The sequence below is a fragment of the Gekko japonicus genome, unplaced genomic scaffold, assembly GCF_001447785.1.
Source record: "Gekko japonicus isolate JY-2015 unplaced genomic scaffold, Gekko_japonicus_V1.1 scaffold1343, whole genome shotgun sequence".
In the NCBI taxonomy this organism is placed as follows: domain Eukaryota; kingdom Metazoa; phylum Chordata; class Lepidosauria; order Squamata; family Gekkonidae; genus Gekko; species Gekko japonicus.
The window spans coordinates 172,926-186,491 of NW_015177054.1; the positions used below are offsets into that span (position 1 = coordinate 172,926).

At 42.4% G+C, this 13,566-nt stretch overlaps 2 protein-coding genes across 2 annotated transcripts in view; one reads left to right on the forward strand and one right to left on the reverse strand.

Annotated features, from left to right (window-relative positions):
- Positions 1-13,566, forward strand: part of IFT140 (intraflagellar transport 140) — a 120,918-nt gene that overhangs the window by 66,947 nt on the left and 40,405 nt on the right. The gene's annotated exons all lie outside the window — the stretch shown is intronic.
- The window catches only part of TMEM204 (transmembrane protein 204), a 61,494-nt gene that overhangs the window by 29,770 nt on the left and 18,158 nt on the right, over positions 1-13,566 (reverse strand). The window contains exon 2 of the mRNA XM_015428126.1: positions 5,401-5,556. Within this exon, the coding sequence (XP_015283612.1) occupies positions 5,401-5,556 (156 nt within the window). The remainder of the gene's footprint in view (positions 1-5,400; positions 5,557-13,566) is intronic.

Below are 13,566 nucleotides of genomic sequence, written 5' to 3' on the forward strand. Positions count from 1 at the left end.
TCTCAGCTCTTCAGAGAGTTCCTTGTTCAGCCACCTCAGCTTCATTACCTGTCTCCCATCTTTCTTTCTTACTGGAATAGTTTGCGATTGTGCCTTAAGCACTTCATTTTTCAGCATCACCCATCCTTCCTGTGCAGATTTCCCCCTCAGCATTTCCAGCCATGGGATCCTACCTAATATTTCTCTGAGTTTTTTTAAATCAGCTTTCCTGAAGTCCAGGATACGACTCCTACTATGTTCTGGTTTCACATCCTTCTCTATGTCAAATTCCAAGCTGACATGGTCACTATTCCCCAAGGATCCCACAACATTCACTTCATCAACCAGTTCTTCCCTGTTAGTCAGGATTAAATCTAGGATAGCAGATCCTCTGGTTCCCACCTCCACCTTCTGAGAGATGAAGTTGTCTGCAAGACTATTCAAGAATCACACATCACACAGTACATATTCCATATTTCCTTTGCAGCTGTTTATTAGCTAAATGTACACTTAAATTGTAATGCATACACACACTGGGCAGTGGGGGGCAGAGAAGGTTAGTGCTAATAATAAATCTGCTTAAGCCCAAATTACAATGTCCTGTTGCCAGAAGGTACTTTAATAGGACCTGAGACTTGAACATCTTACTGACATGGGAATATTATAAACGGTTGAATGAAAATAAAGTTATTGCAAATTGTTTTGTATAATATTGGTAATCTTTTGTCATTTTAGTGAACACTAAAGCTAAAATGTAAGACCGTATTTGGGATTTCCTCTTTGGTAATCTCTTTAGAATTCTCTAAAACTTGAACTGCAGCTGCATAACTGAGATTCCATGTTAAAATATCTAAATATATTTAGCCTTCCTGATTATAATAGTTGCATGTTCTTTCCCACCATGCTATTGTGTGACATTCTGCATGAGGCAGTCTATTAACTGTCCATATGTAGTGCCAATATTAGTTAAATGAACCTGAAATATTTTTACAAGTTAAGGAAGGGATTGCTTACTCAGAAGAGTTTATGATTTGACGCCTGTGAATTCTGGCATGCAACCAAATTGCTGCGTTAGATGTTTGGAAGGGAGTTGATAGTTGTCTGGTCAAATTCCAACCTTGCCCATGAACACATATCAGCAGGATCCTTAAGATCGAAACTATCCCTCTAGATGGTCATTCAGCCTTCCAAGAGGATGCTGCATCTACCTAGGACAGCTTGCTTTGTTACCCATCCATTTTTATAATAATCCTAAATAGTTGTTTCTATTTGTGCTCAAAGCATATCTAATCTTACAACCGCCATATAAGTAATGTCTGTATGCCTATGTTATAGATGAGTGATTGGGGAAGAGTGGTTTGCCTAATGTCACCTGAAAAGTTCACAGTGGAAAGTGCAGCAGAATTGTTCAGGAGGGCATTTTATTAAGAAAACCAGGTTATATTTTTAATGTGTGTGGAAATTTTAAGCAGTTTTCATTGCATTGTTTGCTAATTTTTAATTCTAGCTTTCCATTTTTTTGCTCATTCATTAGGATTTAAGTATTTAAATCTCTAAAGTCTTTTTTGCTTATATGTACACAATCTCTGTGCCTAATTATTAAATAGCCAATAATCTAAATTGAAAACGATCATAGAGACAGACTTCTTATTAAAGTTACTCAGTGAGACAAGAAGACTATAATTAAAAGGTCATCAAAAAAGTGAGATAAATGGAATATAAATATATATTATATTATTATATAATTGATATTATCTATTGTCTCATAATTCAGGTTATGACTTCAGTTAGTGTATAAATTTATCATCTGACCTTTATTTGAATACATTATAACATTTCCTCTCTTACTTTAGAGTTGGGGTATTGGCAGTTCTGGTAATTAATGAAAGGTAACCAAACTTGTACACATTTTTCTTACTTGATCAGGATTTATGAGCCCAATTCATTTAGATGTCATAATCTTACTCATTATCATCACAAACCAAATCGTAACTAACTATTGGTGTTTTCTTGGCATCTCTTTCTGCTTCCAAACTTGTGCTAGCACCATTCTAACCACCATAAAAAATTAGTTAACAAAACCACATGTTTCATTTTGACATATATCCTTCAGGATCAATTTAGGCAGTTAGAGCTGAGGAGTCAATTTGAAGGTATATCCTATTATAATTTTCTTATGAACTAAAGTTTCAAGTTAAGAGCCATAGCACAGTTCCACCACAAATGACTGCCCAGAAATTTTAGCCAAACTAGTCGGCACAGTAAAGGAGAAAGAGGACAGCTGTGCTCAAGGGAGACAAAAGTGTGCTGCTATACAGCCTAAGAAAGAAATGTGACCTCTTGGATCTATCCATCTACAAAGATTTAGGGCATATATTTAGGTATTTCCTTCATAAAGATCCAGTTAAGTCAATCAAATGCCTTTTTTGGCTTCTACAAAATTAAATATTGCTGAGATATGTCATTGTTTTACCAAGTTCATCATATTAATCATCCTTTTAATATTTGGGTTATTTGGAGACCTGGTAAAGTCTGTCTGATATGTTCCAATATATTCATTTACTGGTTTTAGATGGTTAAATAATATAGATATTAATACTTTAAAGTCTGTGTTTAATGAAATGGTTCTGTAGGGCTTAGAATCATCCTTTCCAGGTTTTAATGTATTAATGTAACATAATATTATAACAAATATTAATGTAAAATAAGCATCTGTCCTATTTTGAGCCAATTTCCTAGTAGAAAGAACAAAATATGCATAGTTTTAGCAAATACAAAACTAGTTCTTCTTTAAAAGTAACATAAAGTTCATTAGCCAGTCCATTAGGACAAGACCTTCCCCCAACTTTAAATTATTTATTGCTCAAATAATTATTTGCTTCTTTTATAATTATAATTTCTTCCATCTATAAATTGGTGATATTCCTTTGGCAATTGTGGAGGCCTAATTACCTTGAAATAATCTTCAATTTTGTTTTTAAGAGGATCTAGTATAACTTAAAATATTTTAAAATTCTTCAGTAATTGATTCTTCTTTACTAAGAATTTCCCATGTATCCCAGTCACTTTCTCTGCTAATAACTGGGCCAATTGTTTACCTAGCTTGTTGCCAAATTCAGATCCTTTTAAAAGGATCTGCTATATGTGCATCTACTAGTTTAACCTGTCTCTCTTAATACATCATTTTCAGTTTTGAGAACCCATAGGTATTTTTAATAATTTTTAGTTAATACTGTCATTCCAAATGTTATTACATTTATTTATGTAGGTCTATTGCAAGAGCAAAAGGCGATGCATACATACTTTAGAAGTTTGGCAAACTAGATCAAAATTATTCTGTACATTATAATTAATTCCAAAGCATTATCTTATTTCTGTTTTTACTTAGATTTAGGTGGGTAGCCATGTTCATCTGAAGCAACAGAACAAAGTTTGACTCTAGAGTTAACAAACAAATTCAAGAACTCAGTGATTTAGCATGTGTAGTGAGAGAAGAACGTGATATCTCTGTTAAGCTCTGGGGGTTCCATTGTCCTCAGGGTTGTAATAACTTGTTATTCAGCTGTCTGGGAGTTTGTTAACTCTTTTATTATCTGTATACTTATTTGCTGCTATTCACAGGTTTTACCAATGGCTTTAATCTAATATTCGCTATCCAGGGCTCTTTTTGTAGCAGGAACTCCTTTGCATATTAGGCGACACACCCCTAATGTAGCCAATCTTCCAAGAGCTTACAGAGCTTACAGAGCTCTTCTTACAGGGGCTACTGTAAGCTCTTGGAGGATTGGTTAGGCAAGCCAAGTCGCGGCGGGGGATCCGCATGTCTTCACAGGATCCCTGCCGCGGGGGACAGTGACACGCGTTGCACTGCCATCGCCAGGATGTGACGCTACGCGTCGCTCTGGCAACGGGACTCCAAACAGCCTCTCTCCACTCCCTCTTTTAGACCGTGAACCTTAAATTATTTATTTATTTGATTTATAGACTGCCTTTCCCTATGCAGGGCTCAGGGCAGTGAACAACATCTCAATAAATAGTTTTACAGATGCGATTAAAAATTCTCCTTAATTTATTATAAATCTCCAGTGCCCTCCTTCAAAGTTTTTACCTGTTCTTCCTGTGTGCCAAAATCCTTTTCTAATAATCTGTAGGCTTGTCTCTACTTTATCTGTGCTTTCACTACTCTCTTTACAGTGTTCCTTTAAGTCATCTATTATTTTGAGTGTTTCCATTAGCTTGGATAATTCCAGCTTTCTTGCACTGCTTGTTCATCCTGTCCTATTGCATTGTTTTAAAAATAGCATAATTTGCCTTCAGCCTCAGCAACAATGGTTGGCCATTAGATTGGCTCATTAGCTCATTTATAGGCTCATCTTTTGCCTAAAGAGGTTTTGCCTAACACAGTTGTACCCTTTGAAGACTATTAACTTCAGGGGACCTAGAGAAGAGTGTAACTTTGCTTGAGACGTTTGGCTGTCAATTGAGTTAATTGCTGCTGCTCCATCCCTGGATAGATTTTGCACTGAACTTTTCTCCTGTTTGCTTCTCACAGCCTTCTGGTTACTGGAGAGCTGTAGTTGTGCCATGAGTCTCTACCTTCCCATCTTCTTTTCCCTTGCATGGACTTCCTTCACTGCTCCTTCACCTTGAAGGTGCACTGCCTGAAAGTGGCATGCAGATAGATCATACAGCTTATAGCAAGGCCATCTGAGGGCACATCCTAATTGTTTTCATTTTTAAAAAAATCTGCAGTTGAAGCTAAGCCGTTTGTCTGTCGTTGCATTTAATTTTTGTTTTCAGCCAAGACAATGGAGATGTTTGTGCTATTGTAAATACAAAGCTGGGCGATTGGGGAAGGGGATAAGTGACTGGGAAATCACTTCCTCACTGAAGTCTATAGTTCTTAGGCGCATCTTTTGCAAGCCCTTTCCACGACCATTTATTTTAATCGCTGACTGCAACATTATCAGACAAAACTGAGTGTCCCTTTGGTCCTCGTATGGGCAGCCAGGAGAGGGTGGCGAAAAACAGAACAGCTTTCAAAAGCGAAACACAGTAATTACACAAAGGGAGACCGCACAGCCCTTTGCAAAGAGGCCTGGGCTCTTTGGTATCCTGAGTTCTCTTCTGCATCAGACCCACCTCCTCTTGCAGAGTCTGACTTGCTCAGCCCGTTGTCTCTTCCATCAGGGAACTATTGTGTGTTGCAGGGAGGGGCTTAAATATCCCTCCCCTCCAAATGAACTTTCTTGAAATTGCTTAGCTTTTGTTTTTTAAAAAAATTGGGATATCCTGATCACAGACTCCCTGCATCATGTCTCTTTTTGTCCCTGGTTGTCTGGGTTCAGGTGGAAGCTTACAGAGAGCACATTGCATTCTAGACAGAAACCCCTTTTTCCACTTAGCAAAAGAATTACTCACTGGCAAGCTGGAACACAGCGGCGATGGCTTCCTCCCACCACTGGGTATCCTGAGAGATGATGGGCAGTTCCACCAGGCCCAGCATGAAGAGGAGCTGTCCAGCCGTCAGAGCGACAGTGGCGATCATGTTACAGGCCCGCATCATGTCAAACTGCACTGCAAGGGGGCAAAAAGTGAAAGGGCGTCACATTAGTGCAAAGGCAGGTGAGCAGAGAAGCATACAGAATTGCTAGCCTTGGTCTTTGGTCCATGACCAGTCTTCCTGTCCTGCTGTCTTGGAAGATTCTTGCCCTCCCTTGTCTAATAAGCTTTTTACCCAAAACAGGTTATGTAGAAAGGTGATGTGTGTGTACCTGATAAAGCAGGTTATCACGGCCAGGAGAAAGGCAGCAGTGAACAGCTTTGCATTAGTATAAATTTCAGTAAAGCAGCCAGCTAGCTCAGCTGTAGTAAGGTCACAGCTAAGGCTCAGGTTTGCATCATTAACCAGGTCAGATTTGGGTGTTATAGAGTTATGAAGTACCTTGAAGAACTGAGCTGGATGAGATTCAGTTGATGATTAAGAAAAAGCTGCCATTGCTGCCTCTCCTTAGGCCTGCAAATGAGCTTGGTGACATGGCTATGTCAATTTCATCCCAAGTCTTCTGCCAGTGGCAGTCTGGGCATATACCAATCTATTACATATCCTCCAGCTCCTTCATAAACTATGGAGCTGGGTGCCTACAAGAGAGGCAGGACAGGATACTGAAGAATGACTCTATGATACTTGCTGGGCCATCATTCCATGCAGCTAACAAGAGCCTCAACAAAGCCATTAGTGATGTTCTCAAAATCCTTCAGAGCTGTGTGGACTCCAGTAGGATCCCTGCGTCTCCAAGAACAGACAATCCTAATGTGTCCACCACCCCTGCATGAGGAGTCGACAAGTTCAGTCTGCTTTCAGAAGGTAATGATCCAATCACAACAGGGACAGAAGATTCAGCCCCCCCCAGTTAAATCACCAGTAAACCTCTCATAACACAAAAGAAGACACCATGTGCACCCCTTTTTCATGCAATATGGAACAGTCTCCTTGTCATGGTACCCATGAAGTCTTTGATCTGATGACACAGCCTTGGCACATATATTAAAATTCCCTAAGCAGTGTTCCCTTTAAGCTGAGTTAGTGTGAACTAGCTCACAGTTTTTTAGCCTTTGGCTCACAGTTTTTTGTCTTAGCTCTGGAAGGATGGCTCCAGAGCAAACTGATTTATGCAGTAGCCAAAACACTCGCTCACAACATTAATGCCAGTAGCTCACAAAGTAGAATTTTTTCTCACAAGACTCTACAGCTTAGATTATTGCCCCTAAGTACAATAATCTTTTGGGCTCCTCAACACCAAGTCCAAGACCATATCAGTCAGCTATCCAGGGAGACCACTGGATAGCTAGGTGGATTGTAAACCAGCAGGGTCCCTAGCCTGTCCCTGGTAGTCAAAAACAAGGTGTGTACAATCAAAGCTGTCTGGAATGAGTAGCTACTGATGGAAAAGGCACATGGAAAAGAACTGCTCCCCACCCCACTGACATCAACGAAGACAGAGTAACAACATTGGATTAATCCAGGCAGGTTTGGTCAAACAAGCCATGTTTACTTGCTTCTCTTACCAAGTTAGATAATATAGTAAAGGTAAAGGTTCCCTTGGTCGAAAGTCAGTTGAATCCGATTCTAGGGTTGCGGTGCCGAAGACCAAATCCAAGACCATATCAGTCAGCTATCCAGGGAGACGACTGAAGAGCCAGCGCTGTCCGAAGACATTTCCGTGGTCATGTGGCCGGCATGACTAAACACCAAGGCGCACGGAACGCTGTTACCTTCCCACTGAGGTGGTACCTATTTATCTACTTGCAATTTCTTGCTTTCGAACTGCTAGGTCGGCAGGAGCTGGAACGAGAGACGGGAGCTCACTCCGTCATGCGGCGCACTCGGGTCTCGAACTGCTGAACTACCGACCTTCCACAGCCTGCAGTTCAGCGTCTTAACCACTTGAGCCACTGCAGCTCCTAGTTAGATATTACAGAGATTTTATTTTCCATGGACCTCGTATTGCACAATACAGTAGCAAGGTCTTTGGTTTTCACTAAGCCAGTCAGCTGCTCTTTCTGAGAGAGGAAGTGAGAGAAAATGGAGAAGAGATGCCTCTCCTGTGCTTGGCTATTTGATGTGCCTTAAAGTACATTTTGGAAAGTGTCAGGGCCCCACCCGGGCTGGACTCAGACATATACTCCTTCATGTATGGAGAGGAGGAGCTGGAAGATGCCTTACAGGAAGATCAAGGGACTCAGGTGATTCCCAGCATCACTGAACTGGAACCAGAGCCCCTGGACTTTGAGGAGTTGGCTGAGAACACTGCTCCCAAAGCCTCAGTTCAAGAGGAAGCTGCCAGCTCACCAGATCCTGTGGCAGCTGCCCCTCTCTCCTGTACATAAGAGAAGCCATGTCGGATCAGGCCAATGGCCCATCCAGTCCAACACTCTGTGTCACACAGTGGCCAAAACCAGGTGACCCTAGCCCTCCAGGTTCCCTCCACCCATCCAGCTGCTGCCGCTAAGCCTGATTGCTGCTCTGGGGGTATGTTGTTCCTTGCAGGATTGGCTCTCTGTCAAGCCCTAGCTGGATGAGGCCCAGGGACAGTTGGGGCTGCTTTCACTTCCATAGGGCCTGCAAGACGGAGCTCTTCCGCCAGGCTTTCGCATAGGGGCCGCCGCTGCCACCACCACCAACGGTGGCGATACCATCGGGATGAGGAATCGCCCTTGGAAGTTCCGCCATAAATTGCACGGCACTGACAAGGTGGGATTGGCTTGAACTATCTGCTGGACAGTGCCACCCAATGGGGAGGATTGAGGATGCCATCAACACCACTCAAGACCGTCAAGACCACTCAAGAAAGCACTTTATTACTGTTATTGGTATTATCATGTGATTTTACTGTTTTATCGGGTTTTATGTATGGGCTCCTGCCACTTGTAAGCCGCCCTGAGCCCGCTCGCGGGGAGGGCGGGGTAAAAAATGCCTAAATAAATAAATAGTAGCTAAGCACTAGGCAGAGTCAGAAGGCCTTGGTGGTCCAAACAGTTCACAGAGGCCTGCTAAACCAGCAAACCTGGACGCAGCAAACTCTAGGCTATTACCCAGGCTTTAGTGCTGCCTTAATGCATAGACCCGAGCCTCCAGCCCCTGTGTGGATCCCTGCTCCTGTGGAATTCATAGCCAGGTCCAGGACACAGCTGCTAAGACAGAACAGGAAGTGGGCTCATGTGCACAAAACGTGCACTTATATGATGTATGTATGGACCTCGTGTGATAACTGTTTCAGTGCTTTGGAGATGACTTTTTATGACAAATGGGTAGGTCTTTTGTAATGAGTGAATGGCAAAATGAATGACATCTGTTCCTCTGGGGATATATACAGTTTGGGTAATGACTTCTCGTATCATATTGTGGACTACTTTGAACGAACATATTGTGATTCTGTGGCATGTGACGGCTAGTTTTGAATTTTAGCCTTGGGTACTGCTTGTTTGTTTGTATTGCTGATGTTCTTTCATTGCTTGATAGAGGGCTCAGCAGTCTCTACCTACAAAAGTATTTTTCACTTGATGAGTGGGCTAGAGTGTAGGACTAGGATCTGGGAGACCCGGGTTCAAATCCCCACTCTGCCATGGAAGCCTGCTGGGTGACCGTGGGCCAGTTACTCTCTCTCAGCCCAATCTACCTCACAGGGTCATTGCTGTGAAAGTAAAATAGAAATGAGGAACATGATGTCACCAACTTTGGGTCCCCACTGGGAGAAAAGTGAGCTGTAAACATCTAATAATTAAAATAGGACCCAGTCTGCTGAAAACTCAGACAGAAGATGAACGCATTGTTTAAAGAGCAGTGGCAGTGTTATAGTACACATTTGTAGCATAGAATACATTCGAGTGGTACAGTCTTGTGCCTTAAACTTGCCATATGTAGCTATTTTTTGATATGGTGCATAGTATTTGTCCATATAACTGACTTCTAAATTTATATAAGCCAGTCTGATTCTTTATGCAAACATGTACAAGTTAGGATGGCTGTTCGATTGGTGTACTGTTACACTAGATCATTCACTGAAAAGTTCTGTGTTTTTCCCTATTTTCCTTTTTAACCTGGTGGATTTCCTGCTTTTTATCCCTTTCCTTCCTTTCCCTCTAGGCTTTGTAAGTGTCGCTGTGCCAGCACAACATCCTATCATCCTGCTGTTTGCAAGCAGCCATTCCTCTACTGTTCACAAGCAGCGATTCCTTGCCGTGCAGATGGGACTGCTGGTGGTGGATTTCACCCCACAGCCTTTTTACACAGCTGAAGGGTCCCTCGTTTGCATTCAGCTGCAAGGTCAACACAGCATGTAATGCAGCCCTAACTTCCCCATAAAAATCCATCTGTACAGGTAGAGATTCCACTACATGTCCATTTCACCTTTGGTGAAGGTTTATCTTCTCTCTCCCTTTCCCCCCATTTTTCCTTTTGTTTTCAACTAAATTGTTGACTGTTCCTTGCCTTTTGGCACTCCAGAATAGGGTTGTTTTAGTGCAAGAGGGAAAGCTTCAGTACAGCTTGGGCTCGGGGCACTTGAGGGACTGCCTGCTTCACTGTCCAGCCCTGTCAAAGTGAAGGGCCTCTTCCTGAGCCCTGCTCTCTGTTCCCCTGCCCATGGTTGTGAGCCAGGTAGTGACCAGAGACAGGGCTTTCTTAGGGGTGGCCCCTCTCATGTGGAATGACCTCCCCCTAGAGCTTGCTTGGCTTTATTCCCTTTGGGCACAAGGCCCAAATATTTCTTCTAAACCAGGATTTTAACTGAAGATTTCCATCTTTTAAAAATCCATTTTCACAGGCTGCTTCTACCCACTTTAAGAAATATCATATTAGGCTGCTGAGTGATGTTTGATGGCTCGTTGTGAGCTTTCTTGTACAGGCCTTTGGAAAGGGGGCAAATACAGTTGCAAAATCAATAAAAGGAGATAAGGTTGGTCTGGCATGACTTATTCTTGATAAACCCATGCTGGCTACTACCAGTTAACTCATTCCGTTCAAGGTGCTCACAGACAGAGCGTTTAATCATCTACTCTAGAATTTTCCCAGGTATCGATGTCAAGCTGACAGGCCTGTAATTTCCCGGGTCTGTCTTTTTCCCCTTCTTGAAGATTGGGACAACATTTGTTCTTTTCCAGTCTTCCGGCACAACACGAATACTCCGGGTCATCTCAAAGATGAGAGCCAGAGGCTCTGAAATAACATCTGCAATTTCTTTTAGCACCCTGGGAAGCAAGCCATCTGGCCCTGGAGATTTGAAAGTATTTAAGGCAGCTAGATGCTCTCTAACCATTTCCTTACTTACTCTGGACTGGCAGTTCCTCCTTCCTTCATATGCCCTGCATTCTTCAGTTTGCATACAGCTCGCCTTGCGGTTAAAGATTGACGCAAAGTGAGAGTTGAGTAATTCTGCTTTGTCTTCATCCCTTGTTAAGGCTTGACCGTCTTCCCCTAGCAATGAGCTTACCCTGTACCCTGTTCTCCTTTTTTCTCCGAACATAGGCATAGAAATTTTTCTTGTTGTTTTTAGCATCTCTCGCAAGCCTCAGCTCCATCTGCGCTTTAGCCTTTCTGACACCATCCCTACAGATTCGAGCCTGCTTCTTGTACTTCTTGTAAAATAATAGTGATGTTCTTTTACTTCAAATAGCATCTCCGGCTTGTTTTTTTGTTTTGTTTATGGTCATAATAGCACGATTCTGGAATAATGGTGTTTTTAAAAAACGAGTGGCTTCAGCTAGTGCAATTGTAGAGACCCAGTTTAACAATATTTATTCCATGAGTTAGAGCTCACTTCCTTGGAAGCAAGATGTCCTTCTCCCAAGGGAAGAATGGGTAATAATGTATGGTCGATTAGGGATACCAGGCTGCTGGCTGGCATCCATGGGAGCTCTTTAGGCAGGGCAATGGGTAGAAATGATGTCTGGTGATGTGTGACATGACATCGGCCTGAAAACCTGGATGTAACACTCTGGTGATCTCAGAAAACTTGACTGTACTTACCATGGAGTTTTGGGACATGGCTGGAGTGCCACCCTATAGGCTCACATCACGATCAGGTGTTCAGGTGGAAATGATGTCACACATCACTGGACATAATTTCTGGCCCAGACTTTTCTCCTGCCACTCAGAGGAGCAAGGGTGGGAAGTAGGACCAAACCACTGGGAGGCCCCCCTCTATAAGTGGGCAGTTGGCATCTCTGTTGCTGATCCATGAATGTTGTTGATCCGTGAATGCCCCCCCCCAAACTAGCTGGAGAGAACTGCATGCGGAGAACAGGAAGTAAGGTATTAAGCTGAAATGTGAAAGAAAAGATGGAATTTTAAAGGGACAGTAGCCTCAATAGTGCTTTGTCCCCAGGGTTAAGCTACTACTACAATGGCATTTGAAGTTTAAAACATTGCCACAAATTGGCTCTGACAAAGGATAAAAGAAAATACTCAAATGCAGTGCGTGGACTACAGCATCCTTTAGATGATTAATTAAAAAAACGGGTGAATTAGTGATTTTAAACTCGTCAGCTAGCATGAAATGTATTGCACTAGCAGTGGTAGAGCTTCTGCGGTGCTCCAAAGAGCACAGATTTTCAGTGCCACCCCAAGCAGAATTGCACCCCTTTAAGCCCTCTGATTTCAGTGCACTTAGCAGGATGTGAAATTAAAAGACGCCTGTTCCTTGTGAGGAAAGGTATGGCAAACCTACACAGCATAATAAAAAGTAGAGATATCACCCTGCCAACTAAAGTCCGTATGGTCAAAGCAATGGTATTCCCAGTAGTAATATATGGCTGCAAGAGTTAAGGAAGGCTGAGTGCCGAAGAATAGATGCTTTCGAATGATGGTGTTGGAGAAGACTCTTGAAAGTCCCTTGGACTGCAAGGAGATCAAATCAGTTAATCCTAAAAGAAATCAACCCTGACTGTTCCCTGGAAGGCCAGATACTGAAGCTGAAGCTCAGATACTTTGGCCACCCAATGAGAAGGGAGCGCTCACTGGAGAAGACCTTGCTGCTGGGAAAGACTGAAGGTAAAAGAAGAAGGGGACAACAAAGGATGAGATGGTTAGTGTTATCTATGCAACAAACATGAAATTGAGCAAACTCCAAAGGATGGTGGAAGACAGGAGGGCCTGGCGTGATGCGGTCCATGGGGTCGCGAAGAGTCGGACTTGACTGTACGACTGAACAACAAGAAAAAAGTAGGATGTAGTTGTTCTTTGGATGGCACAGTTAGAGCTTAAGTCTTCTAGGTCTTGACTTCAGAAGGCTCAGTCAATTAAAAACCACCAAGAGATAACATTTTTTTAAATGGAAAAGTGGCAAACATTGCAGTTTATAGACTTTTGGCATACTTGCAGAAGTGGGCAACCATGAGTCAGGGAGGACGGAGCTCCAGCTTGTGAGGCCATGAAATGTGTTCATGAGCTGTTTTTTGCCAGAGCCAAGTGTAAAATTGCTTTGGCTTGCATTTTAGCTGTCAACCAGGGAGTGATGAGTTCATCAGCATTATGAAGACTTCTGTCTTCTGAGCTGACTGCATTGGAAAGAGGACAGTTGTCTTTATGTGTTGGTTACCATAGCCAGTGCACGCCTGTTGCAAACTTGGAAATTTCCCCTCCTTTTGCTGTGTTTGTGTGTTTATATAATGCTGCTAAATTAAGAGCTGGCTATTCAGTCTGTTTCTGATTTATTTTTGGCTTTGCTGTAACCTTTCTAATCATTAACTTCTCAGTTTGTTGTCCAGTGCTGTCATACTGAGTGAGGTATTGGATGGGGCCCACCTTCTTGTTTTAGAGTTTTGAAAAAATCTGCTTTGTCTCCTGCTTTTATAGCTTAATTGTTGATCTCTTTCCCATGTGGATGGGGCAGTCCAGTGAGTCCCTGGTTTGAAACATTTAAGAACGTTTTCCTTAAGATCTTAGTCACATCCTCTGATTCCCTCATCGCAGTTTCTCTAGGTGTGTATAGGAGCTAGCTTTTTAAACAGTTGATCATGATACCATGGAGCACATTCATTCCTATCCTGCTGTGTTCTCTTGTCTAGTTAACCCTAATTCAGCAGGTT